The following is a 25,080-nucleotide window of genomic DNA, read 5'->3' on the forward strand; positions in this document are numbered from 1 at the left end:
GAAGGGGAAGGTGTTATATAGTTGGATGGCCACTGAAAGAAGGCTGTGTATACCTGTGAGTCCATGGCCTAACTGCAACCAAACTAAAAGGCCATTAAGATTAACCATACATCATGTATGTCATCAAATATATTAAAATAATGAATAAATTAAAGGGTGTAAGTTTTCCTCCCAGAATGCAACGGGCGCTGCACATGCGCATGTGTATACTTGGTAAAGGCGGAAGATTGAAACGCCGCCTTACATCCATGTTTACATCTCATGCGACAGCAATGACTTGTCTTCTGGGGGTTTAAGATCCTATTTGACAAAAGGGGTGGTCGAAATGAGTGAGTTTTCATTCCTTCATTCATTCACAATTTTATTCATTTTCGTTCGCTCTTTGACATGGTGCTTGTTTTGAAGTGAACCATTAGCCACACACGAAGCTAACGTGAGCTTGCTAATGTATATTAATGTTAACCATTAGTGGTCCATTGCATGACATCTATTGTTAGGCTAAATCAGGCCAAGGTACACATTGTCAACATAAAAAGTGAAAGTTATGCGATGGAATGTCTTCATCAGTAATCTTCCAAACATTGCTATTTGTATATATCTATATCTTTATATTTATTTGTTTACTTTTGAATTTCCCCTCCGGGGGTTTAATCGAGTTGTAATCTATCAATTTACATTTACATTCAGGGCATTTAGCAGACGCTTTTATCCAAAGCGACTTACAATAAGTGCATTTGTTACAATAAGTACATTTGTCATAAGAAGTGAAACAATATATCGCTGTCGGTACAGTAAAGATGTTCATAGAACCAAGTGCAAGTATTACAATCGCTAGGCTAACCCATTCCCCGTGTAAAGCAAAGATAGCAGCTACTGTAGACGCTACACAATTAAGTACCTTGAATAAGTGCAATGTACAAGTGCCAGGACGTACAACATTCAATGGTGGCTGTGCATTGGTTTCTATGCAGAGTCGAGGTGAACTCTGAACAGGTGAGTTTTGAGTCTTTTGCGGAAGCTGGTGAGCGACTCTGCGATCCTGACATCGGTAGGGAGCTCGTTCCACCACTGAGGTCCCAAAACAGAGAAAAGTTGTGACTTCGCTGATCGACCTTTGCTTGCTCTTAGCGATGGCGGTACCAGACGTCCAGCTGAGGTAGTTGAGCGGCGGGATTGAGCTGGGGTGTGTGGCTTTACTAATGCTTGGAGGTAGGCAGGGGCAGTTCCATCGACTGCCTTGTATGCCAGTACCATCATCTTGAATCTGATGCGAGCTATTACAGGGAGCCAGTGGAGGTCTCGGAAGAGGGGGGTTACATGTGAGAACTTTGGTAGGTTGAACACGAGGCGCGCTGCCGCATTCTGGATGCGCTGCAAGGGTTTAATCGCAGAGGCAGGGAGTCCAGCCGGGAGCGAGTTGCAGTAGTCGAGGCGGGAGATGACCAGTGATTGGACTAGAAGCTGAGCTGCTTCCCTTGTGAGGAAGGGCCGGATCCTGCGGATGTTGTAAAGTGCAAATCTGCAGGATCGGGCCACCGCTGTGATGTTTGCGGTGCAGCATAACTGATTGTCCAACACTACACCAAGGTTTTTGGCAGTTGGAGAAGGAGATACAGTGATGTTCTCAACAGCGACCAGTAAGTCCATGTGTGGGCAATCTTTCCCTGGTATTAGGAGGAGCTCAGTCTTGTTGAGGTTAAGCCTCAGGTGATGGGCAGTTGTCCAGGTGCTGACTTCTGCCAGACATTCAGATATGCGTGTTGCAATCAGGGCTTTGTCAGATGAGGGAAAAGAGAGAAATAGCTGAGTGTCGTCAGCATAGCAGTGATAGGAAAAGCCGTGGGATGTAATTACAGAGCCCAGAGATCTGGTATAGAGGGAGAACAGAAGAGGCCCCAGTACAGAGCCTTGAGGGACACCAGTATCAAGCGTGCAAGGTTTGGACAAGGAGCCATTCCATGTTACCTGATAAGTGCGATTCATCAGGTGGGATGTGAACCAGGAAAGGGCAGATTCAGCTATGCCAAGTTCGGCGAGAGTGGCGAGGAGGATCTGGTGGTTCACAGTGTCAAATGCTGCAGACAGGTCAAGGAGAATGAGAACCGATGAGAGGGCCGAGGCTCTGGCCGCACGGAGGGACTCAGTCACCGCGAGGAGAGCCGTCTCAGTGGAGTGTGCTTTTTTGAAGGCTGACTGGTGAGGGTCAAGCAGGTTGTTAGATGAGAGATAGGAGGACAGTTGGTTAGCGACGGCACGTTCCAATGTTTTAGAGAGGAATAAAAGAAGAGATACCGGTCTGTAATTCTGGATGGTCAGTGGTATCAAGGGTTGGTTTTTTGAGGAGAGGCTTTATTCTGGCAGTCTTGAAGGATGTTGGAACAATGCCAGAAGTGAGGGAGGAGTTAATAAGTGTGGTGAGAAATGGCAGGATGTCGTTTGACACAGCCTGGAGGAGGGAGGAAGGGATAGTGTCAAGGGGGCAGGTGGTGGCATGGTTAGATGTTATAATTCTGTTGATCTCGTCTGAGGTGAGAGGGATAAATTGGGTAAAGACAGAGGTGGGGGAGGGAGGATGGTGGCAGTGATAAAAGAGGAGCTAATGTCCTTTACTTTCTGGGTAAAGTAGGTAACAAAGTCATCAGCAGTGAGGCAGGAAGAAGGAGGAGGGGAGGGAGGGTTGAGAAGGGAAGAGAACAAGGAAAACAGTTTCCTCGGGTTTGAGGCGGAGGAGTTAATTTTGGTCCGGTAGAAGGCAGATTTGGCTGTTGACACAGTGGAGGTGAAATCAGAGAGAAGAAAAAGATAGTGAGATAGATCATTAGGACAGTCTGATCTCTTCCATTTCCTCTCAGCTGCCCGCAACTCTGCTCTATAGGTCCGCAGAGATTCAGACAGCCGGGGGGGGGGGGGGGGGGGGGGGGGGTGAAGATCGCGCCGGTCTGGCGTGGAAGGGACAGAGGGAGTCCAAAGAGGAGGAGAGGGAGGATAGCAGAGTGTCAGAGGATTCCTCTGTCGATAGTTGAGGCAAACGTAGAGGGAGAGAGAGTTTTGAGGTTGCGGCGGGTGGTGACAATGTGGGGACTAGAGAGGAGGGGCGAGAGGACTTTAAGGGGAGAGAAAAAGCAACAAAGTGATGGTCAGACACGGGCAGTAGGGTAACAGAGATTGTATAATTGTATAATACTATTAGATAATCAGGCTTTGCATTCATCCTTAATCATGTTATGTTTCCATTCTTTGCCTGCCTATGTCAGATCATAATGAAAGACCAGAAGAAGATGAGGCAAATGAAAGTTTCTGGTCACCAGAGGTGAGTTCGTCTGTCATGGACCGCAACCCATCACCTCCACCCGATAGTGCAGATGGAGAGAAGACTGAGGAAGCGGGAGATGCTATAGGAGAAACCGTCTACAGCAAGCACTGGCTCTTTAGTACTCTTACCCGACTGGTCCAGGTAAGATCAAAGGATGTTTTTAGTACTCTAACCTGATTGGTCCAGGTAAGATGCAACAATGTTTTTCGGCCTCGACTTTTACTGTTTTTTGTTGTATTTACGTGCATTGATATATCAAGTAGAAACATTTTATTAAAATAGGCCATTATCAGAGAAATAAACTTTTGAGTATACCTTGCACATTATCCACTTTGAAGGAAGGAAAAAACTAGTATTGAATTTTTAATGTTAAAATATTATGGACCACTATGATAAACTGTGACTTGAATATAAATATTATAAGGGTATTAGAGTATTAGGAATGTGGTCCTTTAATTTATCATAATCACACCTTTGGTCAACCGGACCAAGTTTAGACCATTTTGGGCTTTGCTTGACCCTGTGGTGCTGTGTCTCTATATGGTAACTTATACCTAGGCCCTTCTGCTGCAACCTAAAGGTGATATACTGTTCTCTTATAGATGGTGACAAAACATGAATCTGAAGAATCTGACACTCCAATGCAACTTGCTGATGATGAAGAGGAAGATCTGTGTAGAGTCTGGGATATGGCAATGGACAAGGTGTGTTGTGCAGCTTAAAACATTAAAGGTTTTCAAAAGGTGTGTGTGTGTGTGTGTGTGTGTGTGTATGTAAACGTCTTGAAGCATAGTGCATTGGCACTAAAATTGAAACTGTTGGGCTGGTGAGGTTTAGATCATTTGATAATTGTGTGGAAGTGTATATAATGTGGATTAATAAATATCCGGATTATTGTCTGTCATAGTGTGTTGTGATCCCCTTGCTGCCCAGCCCTATTGAAGTAGTTTTCATCTCATTCTCAGGTGACTAATGTCTATCTGTATGTTTATAGGATGTAGCTGGTTTCCTGCAGGAGTTCAAAGCCGCTGATATCCTTCTTGGGGTCATTGCCAAATCCCAATGTCCTCGCCTAACAGTGAGTGGAATATTTTCACTTGAAGGATACCTGACTGCTACCTGGTTGTTACTTTATCTATCTGAATTTGCTGTTGGTCTGTTTAGATACAAGCATTTAAAAATAGGTAATAGTGCTCGACATAAGTCGACACGTGGTGATGAAGTAGACTACATTGACAGATGTTCTTGCGTTTATTTTCCTGCAGGAGATTTGTGTAGGAATCCTTGGCAACATCGCGTGTTTCCCTGACACATGTCTAGCCCTGAGCCAGAATGAAGACTTGGGGTAGGACAGAACATTCACAACAGACTTCATGCGCTCCATACGCAATGCATTCTGGACTCTTAGCATACATCCACTGTTGTCCACAGGATAGTGCTGTTGCTTCTGCTTGGAGACTCCGACCCTCCCACTCTGTTAGAGACCAGCAGGTAATGACGTGTGTGAGAACGTTTGCGACTCAAAATGTGTCGGTAATATAAATCACCTGCTTCCTCTTCTCCTCTGTTTTCCCAGAATGCTGCTGACGTGTGTGTCCCAGAGAGATGCTTGTGGGCTGTGGATGGAGCGGATACGACAGCAGAGCGCTCTATGCACCAGCCTCTGTTTCATCATGTGCAGCTCGACCAACTGTATGATCTGTGAAGCACCATGCCTTATTTATACACAGGCATTTATGTACACATTTTCCTTATATAGTCATCTGAACATAGAACCTGTATATGGTTCATAGTCAACGCATAACAGATACATGACGATTGTAAAGATTCCATTTTCCTTTTTCCATTCCAAATGACTAGCTATACATCATTAACCCAATTATGCATTAAAGTTCTTCAATGTGTAATTGTGTCGGTAAATGTTCTGTGTGCAGTGGATCTACTCGTGAAGGTTGGAGAGTTGGTTGACAAGCTATTTGACCTTGATGAGGAGCTGATGAAGAGCTGGATTATAACACAGTTGAGAGAGGCAGATGACAGTGAAAGCCATCTGGATGTGGCGGCATCTTTACTTGAAGCTGCAAAGCAGCTTAGGTAAGAGATTTAAGAGATATTCTGTCATGACCGGGTTATAATCGTAATACACAAAGACAATGGCAATGCTTGAGTTCTGAAATGGTATTTTCCAAGGACACCCTTTGTGTATGTTTGAAAATTAAAATGCCTTGTGTATTTACAGGAGTGAAAGCCTGGGGGGTTTAGAAGTGTACCTGCATGTGCTAGAACTCCTGACGACCACAGACGAAGGCATGCAGATGTTTGGTAAGGCCAGATTATAATTGTTTACCAAACCTTCTGGCTCTGTCTCGCGCTGCTGGTATGAAACACTTGCCCTGGTTACAGCTTTCACTACACAGCAGCAGGAGTTGGTTGGGCTTGAAGTGCTGAGACAGCTTGTACACAACCCAAACCCTGTCTGGCCTCATGTGGTATGAGACTGTAACCCATTACCTGGAAGACAATAGGATAGGGGAGAGGACTAACAAACCAACTCCAAAACTCCAGAAACCAGAAATAGTGGAAGGTTGGGCTTGGGCCTAGCAACCCCAACTCGCAAAATCCTACATGCTACAGAAACGTTGATGAAAACTAAAAAATCCCAAAGTCTTGGAAAGGAAGACTCTTCAGCGTCCCAAGCTAAAGAAAAAATGACGACGCACATGGAAAACCACAAGGAGACAGTGCTTCCGAAGCTTCTTCTGACCACTAAACGACCCACCACCATAGCAACATGGAACATGAGGACCATGTATGCAGGAGGAAAGACAGCAGTGATAGCGGAGGAGATGAGGAGGTACAATCTATCTCTCCTTGGTCTGGGTGAAACCAGATGGCTTCGGACAGGGCAGGTCAAGCTGGCAAGCGGAGAGTCCATACTGTGCTCCGGGCACCCAGATGACTCTGCACCACATCCAGAGGGAGTAGCATTCATGCTTTCCAAAGAAGCACAGAGGGCCCTTATTAGCTGGGAACCCATCAACTCAAGGATCATCACAGCCAGATTCCATACTACACACAAGAAAATAAACCTCCAGGTAGTACAATGCTACGGCCCCACCATTGACGCAGCCGATGAAACCAAGGATAACTTTTACAACCGACTATACCACATACTCCAGGCCAAGAAAGAAAAGGACATAATAATCCTGATGGGAGACATGAATGCCAAGATAGGAGGAAACAACAATGGCTACGAACTGGTAATGGGAGAAAGATTTGCAGCGGCTTGTGCAGACAACAACTTTGGTCATCGGTGGGTCCATTTTCCACACAAGGACATCCATAAAGCAACTTGGGTTTCTGCTGACCATACCACAGAAAATCAGATTGACCACATCTGCATTAGCCAAAGGTTTAGGCATTCATTGCTGGATGTCAGAGTTAGAAGAGGATGAGATACCAGCCGAAGCCCCCAAGGCAGACATCGAAACCTCCACCAACATGCTTCACCATCTCATGCAAATCATCTGGGAGGAAGAAAATTTCCCGCCAGATTGGAGAGATGGCAACATTATAAAGATTCCAAAGAAAGGGGACCTCAGGGAGTGTAAAAACTACAGAGGTATAATGCTGCTTTCAACACCAGGGAAGGTGCTTAACCGTATTAAATAAAATCTGGAAAACAAAAAACATCACTCAAGACCAAACTAAAAATTCAACTCTTCTAACCCTTCAACTCAAATGTCAAATCCACTCTACTTTACGGATCAGAAACCTGGAAGACAACCACCAACATACTCAACAAACTACAGACATTCAACAACCGCTGTCTATGACGCCTCCTGGGAATCTACTGGCCCAACACGATCTCGAATGCCAACTTTTGGGAACTCACCAAACAAGAACCAATAGAGACCCAAATCAGGAGGAGAAAATGGAAATGGAAAAGGCCACACACACAGAAGAAAAAACAAATCAATTACAAAGCAGGCCCTAACATGGAACCCACAAGGCAAGAGAAAGAGGGGAAGTCCTAGAGCCACCTGGAGAAGAACCACAGAGCAGGAGATGAAGACGAAAGGGCTGACATAGCAACAACTGGATCGGAAGGCACAAGGCCGAAGAGGATGGAGGGGTTTCATCGATGGCCTAGGTTCCCTAGGGAACTTAAAGGCCTAACTAACTAACTAACTAACTAACTAACTAACTAACTAACTAACTAACTAACTAACTAACTAACTAACTAACTAACTAACTAAACAAACCTTCTGGCTGCTTGTACAGAATAATTGAGCCTAATCTTGACCATACGTCTGTTTCTCCCAGCCGCTCGAGGCGGGCCAGGCAAGGCGGTGTGGGACTTTCTGTGTGTGTTGGTCTGTGACGACCTCTGCCAGCCTGACGATCCACCGCTGGTCCTACAGGAGCAGAAGGTTCTTCTTGTCCAGGCGCTGGCAGTGCTGTCGGCCCTCTACAGGCTCCAGCCCCAGTGGAACAGCCCGGTGGATTCATGTAAGTGGACCGGCCCCTTGGGCTGAATGCCAAGCGTCAAAACGATCTGAAACATGACCACGCTAAGGGGACCATTTCTCCGCCTGTGCTGTGTGTAGTACTTGTTGTGCAGTGTAGGGCTGTGCACCAGGAGTGCATCACCTGGTGCTGGTGTGCGGACAGGATGAATGTGGTGGTGACGGAGAGGTCTGCCTGCCAGTGGAAATTCCCTTCACAAGAATCCTCTGTTGACACTTTGCGGTTGCTAATGTTGGATGAACAGGATGTGGAGTTTTTTGTTTGATTGTTATGCCTGGCTTGTCCATAAGTACAGTATAATCACACACACCATCATTGGTTCAAGTAGGAATGTGGACCATTGAACTCTTACAGTTAGTATGAAGAGATTTTCAGAATTCCAAAAAGACAAAACATTGTTGTGTCCAATGGACCTAGATGTGTGACGTGAACGAGCTGAGCTCTGCTGGCGGGGGGGTGGGAGGGGGGCGTGCCCAGGAGGGCTTGAGAGGGTCCATAGAAAGATTGTTGTCAACCAAGAGGGGTACCAGCCTGTTTTATTTGTAGAACAATTCAGTCATAGGATGTGATTTGATTGATGATATTATTGTTAAGTCACTATCGATCAGCGTAGGATGGATGCACCGCAGGCATGCGAAGACTCGCAGGAAAAGAACCCCTGCGAGCCCACATCCGTGAGAGACCACACAGACTTGAGCCATTAAATGGCTCTTAAATTGACATCATTCATTCATCCTTGCAGATAAGATCTGTCTGAAACAAATTACATCCATGCGTCATCTCTTAAATGAATCAATCAAATTGATCGATCGGCTATAATATAAAACCAAATACATTAAGTATGTGTTGTTTTGTCTGACACACAACGCCATACGCAGAGATGAGTTCCCCACTGCTTGATTCATTATAATTTGTTATCAGTATCGACTCAAGTGTCACAGTATATATAACTGTTTGTCATGGTGTCTGACACACATCTACATATGAGAAGCGTTCACTCTCTTCTGCTTCATTCTTCGTTGTTCCTTCGCATGAAATCTCAGGACAGCGTGTGGTACTCGGGAAAATATTTGTTAAACATTACCCTGTGTACCCAAGACTAATTAGAGATACATCCTCTCAATGAGCTGTTGACAATAGGAAGCAGGAAAGGGGTATGATGGACCATCAAACTTAATTGAGCATCTGATAGTTTATAATGTGTTCTGTCCACATACATTATAAGCCAAATATATAAAATGTCTCTTAAATGAATCAAACAACTTTACGATAGGCTATAATATCTAACTAAATACAATAAGAGCGTGTCTGTTTGCATAGGCCCAGATTGGAGTTATGATTCATTCTTCCCATATGATTATACATTTAGTGTATAAGTTCTCCACAGCTAGATTCGTTCTAATTAATTTGTTAAAATGATTGTAGAAATGAGATAATAACAATAAAGGCAACCATGACATTAACCTTACTTATCGCCTACTCAACAATGTAGGCTTTCTTTGAGTAACCACTCAAACAAACACAGCCGTTGTGTCTGAGGATTCATCTCTTCCTCTTGGTAGGCCTACAGGCCTCGTCATGTGACTAATGTGCTGATGTTCACTGATATGCCCATGTGACTTGATTTAATGCATAGATACATCTTCCAAATGCAAGACGCAGTGTGAGATTAAACAAATGTTCAAGTTCAAGTTCTTCATTAAATCAATGCACAACCAACATGTCGTAGAAGCCATTGCTGGCAATGACATTTGAGTGTTCCAAATGTCTGTCAATCTAACGTCTAAATAATCCATCTATTCTCAAGTCTATATTCAACATCTGCCTTTAATCTAAGAAATATTTTAGCATTCCACAGAATTTAAATAAAAATAATTTGCCCATCACACCATGCATGCATGGTCCAATGCTGTAATAGGGGAGTACTACTGGGTAAGGGGTGTTCGCATGGGGGTGGTCCTCACACATGTAGCTTTAAGCCCTGGTAGTCACACTCTCTCAGGGTGGGTGCATGAATACAGATATTTCCAGGTGATGCACTACGAGCTAGTTGAAATGTTACACATTGCGTGGTGACTCAAAATGCTGACACAAATCAGATCTAAAGGTACGGCCACACTGAACGTGTTACGCGCGTTAGAGGCGTTGAAAATTGGCATTTTTGCATAGGGAATCATTGGTTTAGTTTTTTTTGTTAATCATTGCTTTATTGGCCTAATCTGAGGAGAAATCTATGCAATCAACATAAATATTATAGGCCTTTATTACTCGGGTCTTCTCAATGCTGTGGAACGCTCCGTTCACTTGCATGGGTAGGAGTCCGGTAACTTGTCAACCCCAGCGTCTTCGGTTGCTAAGCGACGTCAACGTCTTTGGCGGACTATTTCTCTGCTAATCAACACTACGAATGCTGGTAACGAATAAATTGTAAAAAGACACACCAAGTGAAGTTATTTTCATTTTGGCAAGTAGCCGTGTAATAAGTGGGATAATGTATAGAACGTCGCTGGTCATTATAAGCCCCTTCAGGGCGAAGCAAGACACCTCCGCTGGGCGGGCTCATCTAGCTGCGCAGCCGCGTTGAACCATTTTTGTGACACACAATGATCAAGCGTCAGGTTAGGCGCGTTACGCTCATAATCTTACGCGCGTAACGCGTTCAGTGTGGCCGTACCTTTAGTCTGATCTCAAGTAAGAGGTCAAAAAGCCAATGTAGCCACGTTGTAAGGCTAACTCCTCTCTGTACTCATTAAGTCACTACTATCGCCAACCATGCCATTACCTCAAAGCTGAATAAAGTGTGTGTGTGTGTGTGTGTGTGTGTGTGTAGGCCTGCCTCTGGTTGGCAGTATACTGCGGGTGCTGCTGTATCACAGTGAGAACGTGGAGAACAAGATACTACAAGAGATTGATACCCAGAGCAACGCGGTCAAAGACGTCAAACCAAAAGACGACCAGCTCCAGGCCCTGCTGGAGACAACAGCAGAGCTTCTGGCTGAAATCCTCCACACTCTCCTCAAGGTAGCTAACCCACCAGGGATGCGTGTGTGAGAGACGAGATGACCTGATTAGCAGTGGTGTAGGGCTGGCCCGAATGCAATTTTTTAGGCTTCGAATAATCGTTGGTTTTTCCAAGCGAGTATTCGAATACTCGTTCCAGAAAAACACACCATCAAAAACAACATTAATAATCCCTGTATACTCCCTGGAACCGATTTTGACATTATCTACATATTTTGTTGAAGATTTAATAGCTTTCGAACGTTAATTAGTAGGCCTAAGTAAGTTGGAGTTCCTTCCGTTTCCCTGTGGAAGCAAACAGCTGTTGTTCCGTTCCAAATCAGCTGTCCTCTCTGTCATCTCAGCCCTTACGGGAGCTTTTCAATTCATCCTGGAACGTGCATCTTTTCAGGGAATTTGTACAATAAATCCATAACAAATATATTATGGACACGCTTATGTGTCCATATTATGTCCATTATATTGACCGGGTATTCCCAAGACGCTCACGCTCTGCAGCAAGCCAGTCACAGTTGATGGGCGCGGCGCTAACAGCTAAGCTAAGGTTAGCATTTCGCTAAGCATTACTTTTCCTCCCAAGATCCCGCTAATGTTGTGTTATAATGTTAAGGGAAACAAGATATCTATTCTTCCTCCACCTCTCTCGCTTCTCTGCTTGGTGTCGCTTATAGTTTGCCTCCCTCGCTCTGGTAACTAATACAATATTACTAACTTTTATATCCCAAATATTATATTATTTGCTGACATTATATTGCAGTTCTAGCTTTTTGCAAAAAAAAATTGTTGAGCAAAAAAAACACCTTCCATTCCGACATACCCCCACTCTGACATTGACGTCTAAATGTCGGAGTGGCGGCATTGTTTTCAAACGTCCCACCACCAGGCCCCACCACTACGTCCCACCACTCATTGTCGGAGTGGCGGTACTTTACTTTTTAATCATTTATATATATTGCATTTCTATTATCATTGTACTTTAATTAATTAATGTGATTAATTCTTAGTTTCATGCGCTTTACTGTCCTACACTGACATTCGTCAATAGGGATAGTCGCCGACCCTCATTCGCTATGAACCTTTTGCCCAAGACATAAGGCAATTCTCCAGTCTCTCCCAAAATCCCCACTGACCCAATTCACTCTTTGACTTTTCGATTCTGTTTCTAAACGTTGGGACTGATGGACACTGCCGGGTCGATTGAAACACTATTCAGTTAAACGTCTCTTTCAAAGGTGACGTTACGTATACAAATAATTTATCATGTGATCAACAACTCACATGTGTATTCTCTTAGTAACAAGCGTTATTTAATACATATGTTGGATGATCGCACTGTTTTTTAACTTTGAACGTAAGTTGACATTTGTTTCAAACGCCTTGCCTAGTCGGGAAGTTTGAAACATGTGCGGGACGAATGAAACAGCATATTTTAAACAAACTATTGACCTCTCGTTTCTTGTTTTTATGCAACATACCGGACAACATACTAGTGTTCTCGTCATTGCTAAAATTTCACATAATTTCTCATTATACAAATAGTTTAAAAAAAAAAAAAATGTCCTGTGCGTCATTGTCAGATGCGCATTTCGATTAAAACTCACCTTCCTTCTTTTATATCAGTTGGACGATTACATTTTCATTGACGTGCGGGCCGTTAGAAACAAGTGTTTCAATCGTCCCAACAGCGACTACTGACACTTTTTTGCCTCTAAACTTCAAAACTCTGACATTGCACACTTTAGGACATGCTTAAGTACTAATTCATCTGCTGTATAGTCATATTATTATGTAATGAAACAAAAAACACAACTGTTTATTACAAAAAAAGTACTGCACAAAAGTATTACTTACCGCACTCAAAAACAGGTTCGTGGGGATAACATTTGAACGGTATGACATCATTCCACAAGCTTTCCCGGGGTTGGTCAGTCTTGCGTGTTGAACGTATTGACGAAATTTGACGTGTCAGACTTGCGTGGTTTTCGAGGTAACCGCTGTGATTCATTCGTTCCCGTACTGTAAAAGGAGCGTCGGAAATCCCACCTGTCTTTCCGCACCGAGACCATTAATTTAGGGAATGCTGGAGAGTCGAGAAAAGAAGACTCAATATGCAAACATGTTATGTGCAAACTAACAACTGCGCGCAGGCCTATCGCATGTAAAAATAAGAATGTTGTTGTTCTGTGGCTCAATCAATTTTACCTGACTGGCTGTTCTGATCATCTCCGAGGTCGGGGATATTGTTTAACGGATTTGCCTTCTATGGCCAAAAACTGTTGGTTTATTTGTATTGCTCCTTATAGAATTTGTGTGGAAAGGGGTGGGTCTAGGCTATATTCTCGCCTATCTCCTTTGTAAAGCACATTGTATTGCCTTTGGGCCGATATGAAGTCAACTGCGACCATTCCTTGATTCGTTCTGCCTCTGCACTCCAAACAATTAATTTCATTCCAATGTTCATCCCATCCACGCCAATAGTGGTCCTGAATTTAATTTAAATCCAACTCTAATGAATAAATTGTCCAGTTTTAAGTTTCATAGAATATTTGAACATTCCAAGTATTTGAAACCTTTCATACCGGGCATGTTAAATAAGTGCAAGCCCCGCCACTTGTAACACACTTGTTCAAAAAAATATACCAGGCAGGTTCAACAAACTTGTTTGTTGAACCTGCCTGGTATATTTTTCCAGGATTCCAGTATTCCTTTTCAGTATGTACCAAAATGGAATTTGAAATAGAAAATTATTATTGCACCTTTATGGACTACTGTCTTATTTTTCTTATAACAATTCCTCATTAAAAAAGACCATTCAAGTTTTTCCACATGTTTTTGAGAATATACTGTAGGGGGGAAAGCTGCAGCTGCCACTAGTGTAAACTGAATGGACAGCAACAAAGCGTTAAAGCAACAATGGGGAAAGGCTTTCCCCTTAATGCTAATGTAAACCCTGGTTGGATAAGGATTTTAAATTGGATATGAAGATGAAATCTGATGCCTAGTTTCAGTGTTAAAACTGATAAAATAATTGCTGTCTGTGGTTCTATATGGGCTGTGGCAGTCATTTTTAATTATCAACTATGAACTGAAGTAGTAGTAAATTTGTGAACTGAACTTTGAACTAGGTCAGGTAGAAAGATAACATTCCCAACATTGCTGATTAGAATCAGGACAACGATGGGGGCTATGAGGTGTATTGTGTGTGCTACTACTATGTGTAAAGTTCCTTATCTCCCAGGAGGACGTGGCTGAGCTGGTGCAGAGACAGTACCTGACACCGAAGACGATTCAGGCAGCAGTAAGCGGCCTGCTCCCTCAGTTCAAGCCGGCAGTAAGTATTCAGCTCATTTAGGTCAGGAAACCACATTTCCGGGCTGGGCCATCAAACATTGCACTTGTCTCCCCTGGCTTTACATCAATTACATTACAATTTGTCAAAAGTTCAACAGTCCGGCCGAAAGAGCGTTTAGCGTGCTAGTCTCTACTAGGGGTGTAACGGTACACTGAAGTCACGGTTCGGTACGAGTTCGGTACAATGAAGGGAAAAGAAAAAATAAAAATGCAGACGGCAATTCTTTTTTATTGTGTATCTCAGGTTGTACCACCTAGTGTCATACAGTCTCTCCCCTGAGATAGCTGCAACAGCCTGAACTGTGTAATCTAAGATTTAAACAGAAAACAATAAGTACCCCACATCACAGCATGTCTTATTTATGAATGTGCAAAGTACACAGAATTGGCGCATTTCCATTGGAGGATGCGGGTCGGTTCGGTGAGGCTTGGTGGAGTTGTGAAGTTGAGGTTCGGCGCAGCTCGGTTATGGCTCGCGTTTCCACCGCCAACAGTTCCCTTATGGTGGGGGGGGGGGGGGGGTGGGGCAACTACGTTAGCATTGTGACCTCATAGCAGCCCGACACAGTGTAGCCTGCTAATAAATCCAGGGAAAAAGAAGAACGCGCACAATGAACAAAGATCAACAATGTAGGACGTCCAAGAAGGACGGCAAACGTTTATGCAACATTATCTTCAATAAACAAAGATTTCGCCGTTGTCCAGAAGTACCTTGCGGATAATGTGTCTATTTGTTTTCGTCCCCCTGTCTCACGGAAGTGCGATTCTGTCGACGAATCAACGGACGCCGTGTGTAGCTCAAACTTGCCGGCACCCTTTCAGGCCTCTCAGTCAGTACCCCAACGGAGGAGTACAGCGAGAGGAGTACAGCTCAATACGGCTCAGTCCGGGTCACGCCCACTTTTGGCGGTGGAAACGCGATCCGTGCCGCACCATAGCGAACTGAACCGACCTGCACCCTGTGGTGGAAACGCGCCATTAGTTGTCCCTGAATAACTTGCGTCTCTAACATTAGTTCTACATTACATTAATCAATTTGTACGCCAGTTTTATTTAATTTTATACTGTTATACCGATTCGGTTCAATATGAATACATTTATCATTACACTCCTAGTCTCTATCCCGGATGTAAACTATGACACTATAGCACTATAGCATATAGTCGTCTTTTGGAATCACTATTGTTTGGAGCTGCTATTTTGTGATGCTATGGTGGATGGATTCCAACCACCTTTCCATCAATGACGTATGCCTCTCCAATGCTTTATGTGCCGTGGAGCTCGTCACACTGGTTGGACACCATCACCGTTGCCATCCATTATTTTTAAGTTAAGCAGCATTCGGAGCCTTGCGCTCCCTTCACAGTGTTTCAAACGTTCCTCTAATGACTCAGTGGTGGTGTCCACAACCATATTGCAGAAGGCTGTTCCTTGCCTCTTCATGGCATCTTTCATAGGCTGTTCTGGGGCTTTATAGGCAAAGAGTTTCCTTGTGTTTCTAAGCCTTTTCTCTTTGAGCATACAGCTACGATGTTCTTCTCCTCACATGCCTTGAGCAGAGGCCTGATTTGCAGCAAAGCCTGTGTCTGCAACTTGTCAGTCAGGTTTTGGCCTTCATGAGGGGGTCAGCTTGAATATATCATTCCATACCATTATGAAATCAGATTTGTGTCAATCAAACTTCTTAAATGTCTGGCAAAAACTGGTATCATATCCAACATCTCTCGTTATCCCGCTCATACACAACGAAGGTACTACAAAACATATCCCAATTTTGACTTGGGTCATAAAACATCCCTCCCCTTCCTAGAACACTGTCCATAACGCATTTCTTTTAATTTCATGTGATGACATTTTTATCACGTTTAATTCCAGCTGAAATTGGGTTCACTGGCGCTTTAAGAGGTTTTGTTTGATTATAATTTACACAAATACGATTCCATGTATCATCATGCAAATGTGGACGCGGTATGACCCAAAGTCCTCCGCCGGTGCTGATGCTTCAACCACAGTCGTCTGTGCCTTTGTCCCTGACGTCCAACAGTCTCTTATGTCTGGCCCTGGTACCGCACAGCATCTAGGCCAGGGTTCGGCAACTAAGTTTGGGCCAATTTCTTTTCCAGCCAGTAGGTGGCGGGCCAGAACATTATCAAAGGCTAGTTAAGATAAGATAAGATATACTTTATTCATCTCAGCAGAGAAATTTAGGTGTTCCAGCAGCCGTGTGTGGTGTCAGAGGCCGGGGAGGTAGCCAAATGCCCCGTGCTGAACCTATTAAAGAACCCGTTCAGCTCATTTGCCCTTTCCTGACTGCCTTCAACCTGATTTCCTTTCACCTTGAAAGCGGTTATGGTGTTCATACCGTGCCACACATCCCTTATGTTGTTCAGCTTTCCCTCCAGCTTCCTCCTGTATGCCTCTTTGTTTTCTCTCAACCTCACCCTCAATTCCCTCTGTACGCTCTTCAGCAACTCTCTGTCCCTAAATGCCTTCTACTTCTTGTTTAAAAGACCTTTTAAGTCGCAGGTGATCCAGGGTTTATTGTTTGCAAAGCACCTCACTTTCCTAGCAGGTACCACATTATCGACACAGAAGGAGATGTACTCTGTTATACAGTCCGTCATGGAGTCAATGCTATTCCCATGTGGTTCGCAGAGCACATCCCAGTCTGTAGCCTCAAAACACCCTTGCAGGAGCTCATTAGTTTCCTGAGACCACCTCCTGATTGTCCTTGTGGTTACCGGTTGCCGCTGAACAATGGGTGTGTAGGTGGGACTAAGCAGAACCAGGTTATGGTCTGACCTGCCAAGGGGGGGAAGGGCTGTGGATCTGTATGCATCCTGTGTGTTTGCATACAGTAAATCCAGTGTTTTATTGTCTCTGGTAGGGCACATAACAAATTGGTGAAAAGTGGGGAGTGATGTAGAGAGCATTTGGATGTTGTGTGAGTATTTTAGCAGTGACTGAGTTGATGACGTCACATGCTGTGTCGGCATCAGCTGACGGCGGTATGTAAACAACAATGGCAACAGCACAGGTAAATTCCCTCGGGAGATAGTATGGACGCAGACTAACGGCTAACAGTTTGATGTTAGGGGTGCAGACACGCTCCTTTACCGTTATGTGGGAAGGATGACACCATCGGTTATTCAAAAGCAGAGCAAGCCCCCCTCCTCTCTTACTGCTGAGCCTGTGATCCCGGTCAGCTCGCACAGTCATAAATCCATTCATAGTTGTGTTTGCATCCGGAATATTCTCCTGCATCCATGTCTCGGTGAAACACATTAAACTGTATTCTCGATATTCACGCTGTGATCTTATGAGTGCTCCGAGTTCGTCCACCTTGTTCACCAACGACCTCACATTCCCCATGACAATCGAGGGGATGCAGGGCTTGAACCGTCTCCTCCTTGCTTTCCTCATTACACCGGCTCTACATCCTCGGCATCTTCTCCTTAGCTCTTCTGGGATTTGGTGTCTCGTTCCCGTAAATGTAAAAGGTGGTAGTTTGGAGAGCGCTAACAGCTCATCGCGCGTGTAAACAATACCGCCAGCGTTGGCATACTGTCCCGACACGAGAAACATTATAAAGCGGTATAAACTAAAAAAGCTAATAAAAAGTCAACTAGTCCACTTAGTGTCCATCTCGACTAACTCGTAGGCTAAAACAATTGACTTCACACGAAACAAAACACTTAAAAACACTTAAAACGCAACTGGAGCTGCTGTAACAGGCTGCCACTAGCACGGCGCCATAGCAACATATAAGGTATAACATATGTTCAAGGAATTGATTAATGAACGTACAATTGGAACTGCGATGCAGGCCCGTCAGCTGGCTTAGTCATATGCCTACCAAGCACTAGGTTACTCTTAAAAGATGTACAAGTGTATGCCCTGATGACTTAAATGTCATGCCTGATCACGTTATAAACAGCAAACGCGTTTGTGATTATTGCATTAAAAAAGATAAATATGTTATTGCATAATGTAGCCGAGCGGGGGACATCCCGTTGGTATTTGAATGACTTCATCTGCTGATCTCGTCCCCTAATAACTCTTTGTCCTAACCCTAAATATGAAGATAAAGTGAAAAAGTTGTGCAGTTGTCAGCCTGGTTCTCGAGCGGAGTCTGCCAGGTAAAAGTGTCCGTAGAAATGGTCTTATTGTATGCAAAGGCCACGCGTAAAGCCGCTCCTCCTTTCCTGTCTGCATATTTGGCAGTGTATATCCACGCCTTTTTCGCTGCACGGTCCGCGCATTTACACTGCCCGAGATAAATTTCCTGCTGAGCTAGCACCCCAATTTACCCTCCGGAACCTATACACACATTGGCAGTTTATTGGGTTTCATTCTGATGTAAATGCGACGGCTCCGCGGGGCTGGGGTAAAGGTGTTGCTGCACTGTCTCCACAGAGACAACGCAGCGATATCATCATGAGCAGTTCTAACTGGAGAGAAAGTGAAGTCAGCGAGCTGCTGGTCATGTGAGAGAAGGTGATGCAATCGTATTAAACAAAGACGTTGAAAGATGGTGCGATCTATGAGAGGGACGCAGAGGAACTGTCCTTACGAGGCTTTTGTCGGGATAAAAAACAAGTGGTCATCAAAATAAAGAATATGTTGGCGTTTTTGCACTTGTAAATAGTTAATCACGTTTGTAGCCTACACTCGGGCATGAATTCATTCTTGCATGCGGGTGTCTTCATTCATAAAAAAATAAAAACATTCAGGAATATGCAAATTATTCTAAAAAGGTCTAGACTCCGTGCGCAGCCCCGCCTTCTCCAATGAACCAAGAAAGCCTGCGCCGTGACGAACGGGGGATTTTACCCCTCGGTTTTACACAGGAAACTTGAGATAAGATGGTGAAATCGCTGGGCGTGCCAAGCCTCGACCGAACCGGCTTGCAGTGTAGAAAGGCCTTATGCTGGAGAGAGGGCAGTAGTGCGCACCTAAGAAAGCAGCCAACCATTCTTAAAACACTTCACACAACACAAATCACACACACACACCACAGCGGTTTCTCACTGACTACACACACACACACACACACACACACACACCACGGCGGGTGCTGATTGACTGCGCGCACACACACGCACACGCACATATACACACACCATGGTGGGTGGTGACTGCGCAAATACACAAACCTCCGTTCCTAGCCTACTCACCGTTAAAAGAGCAATAGGCGAAGTAGCATCATCAGACTCTGATTGCGTTAAACAGCAAAGTCTCAGAGATTGGCATCTTAAATCTTTTGCGGACTTTTGTCAACAGCTCCTGCCTTTCTCTGCGTGCAGTATCACACAAAAATACGTAATGTTGGGTCCCCATGGTTGTTGTATATAGGCCTATAGAGGGGGGTTCCGTTTCATTCAATATTGCATAGTTTCCAATAACTCGCGCTCAGCCCCTCGCAGCTTACGACGAGTGACGAGTGTGTCTCTAAGTAGTAGCAGGATTTGATACATTTGAATTCAAAAATGGTTGTGAAAGAAAAATTCTCACTGTATCCGGCCCTTTACATTTAAGCTAACAGATATAGATATTCGATATTCGAAAAAAAAAATATATATATATATATATATAACTTAACCACTTAGTCTTAAGGCCTTTTATTGCCATTTTTTTGTTTTTGTACTGCGCCTACTCTTAAGAGCACTGCTCCTTCATAGTTTGACCTCTAATCACATGCTTGGTCTTTTTGGAAAGCTGAGAACCTGTGGAATTGTATGACATTATCAGAATAACTATCATGTACTGACACAGTGCTGGGAAGGCTACAGTATTGTTTTTCCTTCCAGCCGGTTACACACACCTCTACAACCAAGCTGATTGTAGTACCCTGGGTAACTCCATATCCCTTGGAAACACTACTGAGCCCTAGGTCTTGTGATGCTGTGTGTAAAAGAAGATCAACAAAGCATAAAATATAGTCTCCCGCTCCTTTTATGTAATGATATGTCCATTCGTTTTGGTCAGGGTCCTTTTGGAGACTCCAAAAAGACCTTTGGCTACACAAAATGCATACTGTAAACAAAAGTGAACCCAAACATGTAGAAGCATAATCTTGGTCTCAAATGAAAGATTACCCTCTGGGCTTTCTTGGGAACCATTAAATAGCATACCAGATGTTCTGATATATTACGAGACAGGCATCATCCCACAAAAATTCAATTTTTAGCTATTCTGCCTATGCAATTTTGACAAAAAAAAGCTAAAACAAAGTGTTTTAGCTATTATTTTTACTTAAAAAGTGAAAACTGCAATGGTATAAACACCAAAACTGAAATAGTAAAAATACTATAAATAACTATTTACAAAAAAAAAATAAAAGTAAAATTACAATAACAATGTACAAATAAACAAAAATAACTATTTACATGATTCCCTCCGTCCCTCCCTCCCCCCCTTCTCTGGGCGTTTAGCCAGCTTTCAAAATGTTCATAAAACCAAACTCACAAAAATAAATAAAAATAAAACCACACACAAGCGCGCAAATCAACCACCTGCTCCAAACTCGGACTCTTGGAGAGGAGCCTGCTACTTTACGCACACCCCTTGCGCATTTTGTTTTCTCACGTGAGACGGTGTTTGACATGCTGGATATCATCAGAAAGGTATTTTCATTGGCTATTAGGATATCTAAGGCCCGTCCCCAACCCTTGCTGTCTGCTGGTGTAGCTGTCAATCAAAGTATACATGTCCTGTTTTGATAGTGATCGCCTCATTGGCTTGTAAGGCTTGTTTACAAGCAAGTATTGGTCTTACAGACATGTGTGAGGGCTCTACGTCATCATGAGACCCTGGAATCCTGAATCAGACGACAATAGCGGAATTCACACCCTAAATCGCAGTTTTCTACAAAAAAACATTGCAGGTTTTCTATTTTTCGGCTGCTTTGTATAAGATGGGTTGTGCATATACACAATGTAATTAGACTAAAATGATATTGATATTCGATTTCTGTGGACTCTTATGAATATTTCAAGACCCAACATGAAGTATCAACTCATTGCTAAGGATATCCACAACGACGATAAAGTAAGAATGCATCAAGGGAGGGTGAGGGGGGGCTATTTTGACCTAAGACACTAGGATATATTTGATCTATATTTGGTAAACATATTTATTCCACCGAATGGTTGACATTGCATGACATTCCTGAGATTCTAAGCTTTCAAACGGTGTATGACATGACTATATCACTCAACCCAATGATGCCGAAAATTGACCCAGCATGTTAGGGGGAAGGGGTGGTGTAACTAAAACTTGCCCGCCGGCGGTATTTGACGATTAAGTGGTTCAGAATAATCTTGCTGGCCAGTTATGGCCCGCAGGCTGCCAGTTGCCGACCCCTGGTCAAGGCTGTCCACACGGATCTCCCAGCATGTTCCCTCCAGGATTTCAGTTCATGAGGCACAAGCTTCTCAATGTGAAGATCTTCAACAGGCTGCCATTTCCACCAAGAAGGCGAGCAACTTCCACGTACAACCCATGTGACCAGACAGTTTGGTCAAATTGTGGTCAATAATTCCAGACGCCCGCAGACAAACCAATTTTGTGCACCAGGTCGTATAAGGGTCTAAGATTAAATTATGCAAATGAAATAATTAAATGAATTGCTATCTATTTTTATCGTGGATATTTTTTTTTCAACACATTTTTACACAACGATATGTATTCTGTAAAATTGATGAACTAGCAGTTGGGTGAGTGGTCTTGCATTTGACCTGTAGTTCGGGCGAAGCGAATTTGCGTCCTGAGTACGGCCTTAAATTTTTGGCGTTGGTACATTTTTGTAATTTCCTTTAGATCAGAGAATTAGGCTTAATAATTGACTTTTTATATCATAAATATGTCTTTCAATACCCCTAGAACCCAAATATAACTTGCAAAAACCCATGGTAAAGTTAAAGTTAATATTAATGTTACTGATAGTGAAATGAAGACACTGCTGCATGGGAAATTGTCAGCCACATAAATTCCATTCAGGTGAGTTTCTCGGCAGGCAGCCGAGACCACCTCTGTTGAGACAAATACTATGGTTAGTCAATTCAGAATCTTCAAAGAAATGGAAAATAAAAGGCATGAAATGTTGTTTGATTTCTCCAGTAATCCTTCCTAAATTACTAATTAGGTGGGGATTGGACCCCGGACGACCCGGTGCAAGTCGGGCACGTTACCTCGAGACTATCTCCCTGAATACAAATCTACGGTCAATATTAAATTTATATATGATACGCTTAATACTACTTATTCATTCAGAAGATCGGCGATTTTATTGCCAGGCGGCCTCCCTGTTTTTATTCATGGTTACGGTGTTCCCTTTTTGATTTATTATATGCTTCTACTCCTCATAAACCTCCACAAGCAGCTTCTGTTCGCCTCTGGAAAAGATCCCGCTCTGTCCTTTTCGGACCTTTGATCCATGATTCGACATTCACGGTTCTGGGTTGGTTACATATCTCGTGAGCACGCGTAATCCATGATAACGTAAGCCTGGCTTGAACTAGCCTGAGCAAGACGCGGCTGAACTGCGTTGATGGAATGTCTTTAGCCTCAAGTGGAAGTTGGTGTTAGTTCTACTTTGATGGAATACCCCTCATGAGGTCGCCGGTTCGAGTCTGACCTCAACCAACCTTTTTTAGGAAATCTTATGAAATCCATGTTGCCACTGTCTTTGAGACATGGTTGATGTTGACTTTTGATAAGTTTAATAGTGGGGCAACCTGCTTTAATGGCATACCATTTCCCAATATTTACCAAGCACACCATTTCCTCAAAGTATGGACGACTCCTCCAAATATAGTCTGTGCTGCCCTTGCTGGTGGGTGCATGTGCCTCAGAGGCAGAGCAGGTGGCAGCAGTGCTAAGCATTGCTGTTCAGGAGGTTTACTGTTTGAGTCTATGCCCCGCCATAAGCAGAAGCGATGATAGCGACAGTATCGGTAAAATGATATCCATTCCCATCCTTTGTCATCTCACACCTAGCAGTCAACGTTCCTGTAAAAATGCTTTGTGTGTTTTCTCCATATTGGTCCAGTTGGAGCAGCTGGCTTCCTTGTTGACAGAAGCTAATCCCCAGCTGGCCGAGGTGACGAGGAAGCGATTGTGTGCCGGAGGCCCCGGGGAGCCAGAACACGCCTTTCAGGAGCTACAGGAGCCTGCTGAGAAACAGCCTTAGGTTGGAGCTCATGGTCACAGATCCAAGTGATATCACATTCTGCTTTGGATTCATCATAGGAGATTTACCAGAAGGAACACTGACGTAGTGTCTGTGTCAGTGTGTATATTTGAGACTTGTTTTGTTCATTAAATGTACAATGTACAACAAGTTGAATGTTTTATTACTATTTTATTGTGTTATTGTATTGGAATATTTCCACTTAATATGGCTTTAAGTTTCGGCAGTAGAATCCCTTCATAGGTGACCGAGTGGACCACCTGGGCAAGGAACTATTGACCAGAGCAAATATGCTTTAATAGTCAAGTAATGCAATATTAATACATGAGCCCTTGAATTAAACCTGCCCCATTTTTAAATGGACCACAGTAAAATTATTTGTGTCTTATTTTACTTTGATAAAAATAGAAGACTCCCATCAACAGTTCAGCCATTTATATCGAGGTTATCGTAAAATACCTATTTAGTCATGTGGTCTTTCCCTCAGGCACTCTCACCAACTCAGGATTTACATTAGAAAGCTGTTCTCCATATCAATCCAACCTTTAATTAAAAAGCTGCTATATTCCCCCAGCTCTAGTGAACACTAGAAATCATGCGCAGGTCCTCTTGAGTGGGCGAAATTGTGCATTTGGAAACCAAATGAGTTCATTGTGTCCTGGCTCAGGCCTTTCATCTCCTGTCGCCCCCCCGTCGCCCCCCGTCGCCCTGCAGTGACTGTCACCCCCTGGTAAACACTTAATGTTGTCGTCAGCGTGTCCCTTACTCATATGCTCGGAAAGGATGATGCAGAGCACTTTACATACGACTTTATGTCGAGCACCAACGTGCATGACGAGTTCTGGAAAATAAAAAAATAATCTAATAGCGATGATCGTATTTCGCAGGTAACGATATTCTTATAAACCAATTGGGCCTCTTTAAATAAAAAAAATGTCAAAAAATAATTGTTCATTATAAGTGTGCAGTCATTTACGACCTTATTTGATTACTCAGTGGTGTTCAGGATACAGACTCTGAAAACATCAGTGTGTAGGCCAACCCGGATGCTGTTGGTGAACTCGAATTACATTTACGTAAACATCCTAAATATAGACGCCAATGTACGTGTTTGATTGACACCTTCCTCCGTCTGAAATGCCGCGTATGACTCCAAGAACCGCCTTCACTTCACTTCGTCTCCGAGACAACACGTCTGTGTGTTGTATTTGCGGACGTGATGCAGATGGAATCACAGTTGGCCTTTCAAGATGAGACTTAAGCCACTGGCCGTGAGCTTTACGCAGCGCCGTGCCCGGAGGGCCGGCTCCCAGCGCCCCGGGGTCCCAGCGATCATCCTGATGCCCACATGCTTCCTGCTTCCCCCTGTCAACTCAGCTGCCTCTCCAGCCGAGCCTAATGCAAACGGACTGAAGGTGCAGCACTATGCGCTCCCCGGCTCCGTGCCGGACGCGCGGCTGGTGTGATGTTAACAGCAGATGTCAGTTTGCGCTTCTCCTGGTTCAACATGTGCCACGCTGGTGGCGGTGCGTCTGAGTGACCTTCTGTTTTGATGACTCATACAATATTTGTGTATTGTACAATAACATCTTTATTCACACATCATTTTGAGATACGTACGTAGGCCATTATTATTGTTTATTCGTTTATTTATAGATTGGATTTTAGATGA

At 43.7% G+C, this 25,080-nt stretch overlaps 1 protein-coding gene across 1 annotated transcript; it reads left to right on the forward strand.

Moving 5' to 3' along the window:
* Positions 1–225: 225 nt before the first annotated feature.
* On the forward strand, positions 226–23,547 carry saal1 (serum amyloid A-like 1). Its single transcript, XM_079743732.1, has 13 exons — positions 226–329; positions 3,255–3,454; positions 3,916–4,017; positions 4,308–4,391; positions 4,579–4,658; positions 4,745–4,804; positions 4,890–5,005; positions 5,248–5,407; positions 5,553–5,635; positions 7,640–7,825; positions 10,674–10,864; positions 14,103–14,195; positions 23,268–23,547. Exons 1-13 carry the CDS (start codon positions 326–328, stop codon positions 23,406–23,408), a joined length of 1,500 nt encoding a protein of 499 aa, XP_079599858.1. The 5' UTR covers positions 226–325; the 3' UTR covers positions 23,409–23,547.
* Positions 23,548–25,080: the final 1,533 nt, after the last annotated feature.

Source organism: Pollachius pollachius (assembly GCF_949987615.1).
Source record: "Pollachius pollachius genome assembly, chromosome: 9".
Taxonomy (NCBI): domain Eukaryota; kingdom Metazoa; phylum Chordata; class Actinopteri; order Gadiformes; family Gadidae; genus Pollachius; species Pollachius pollachius.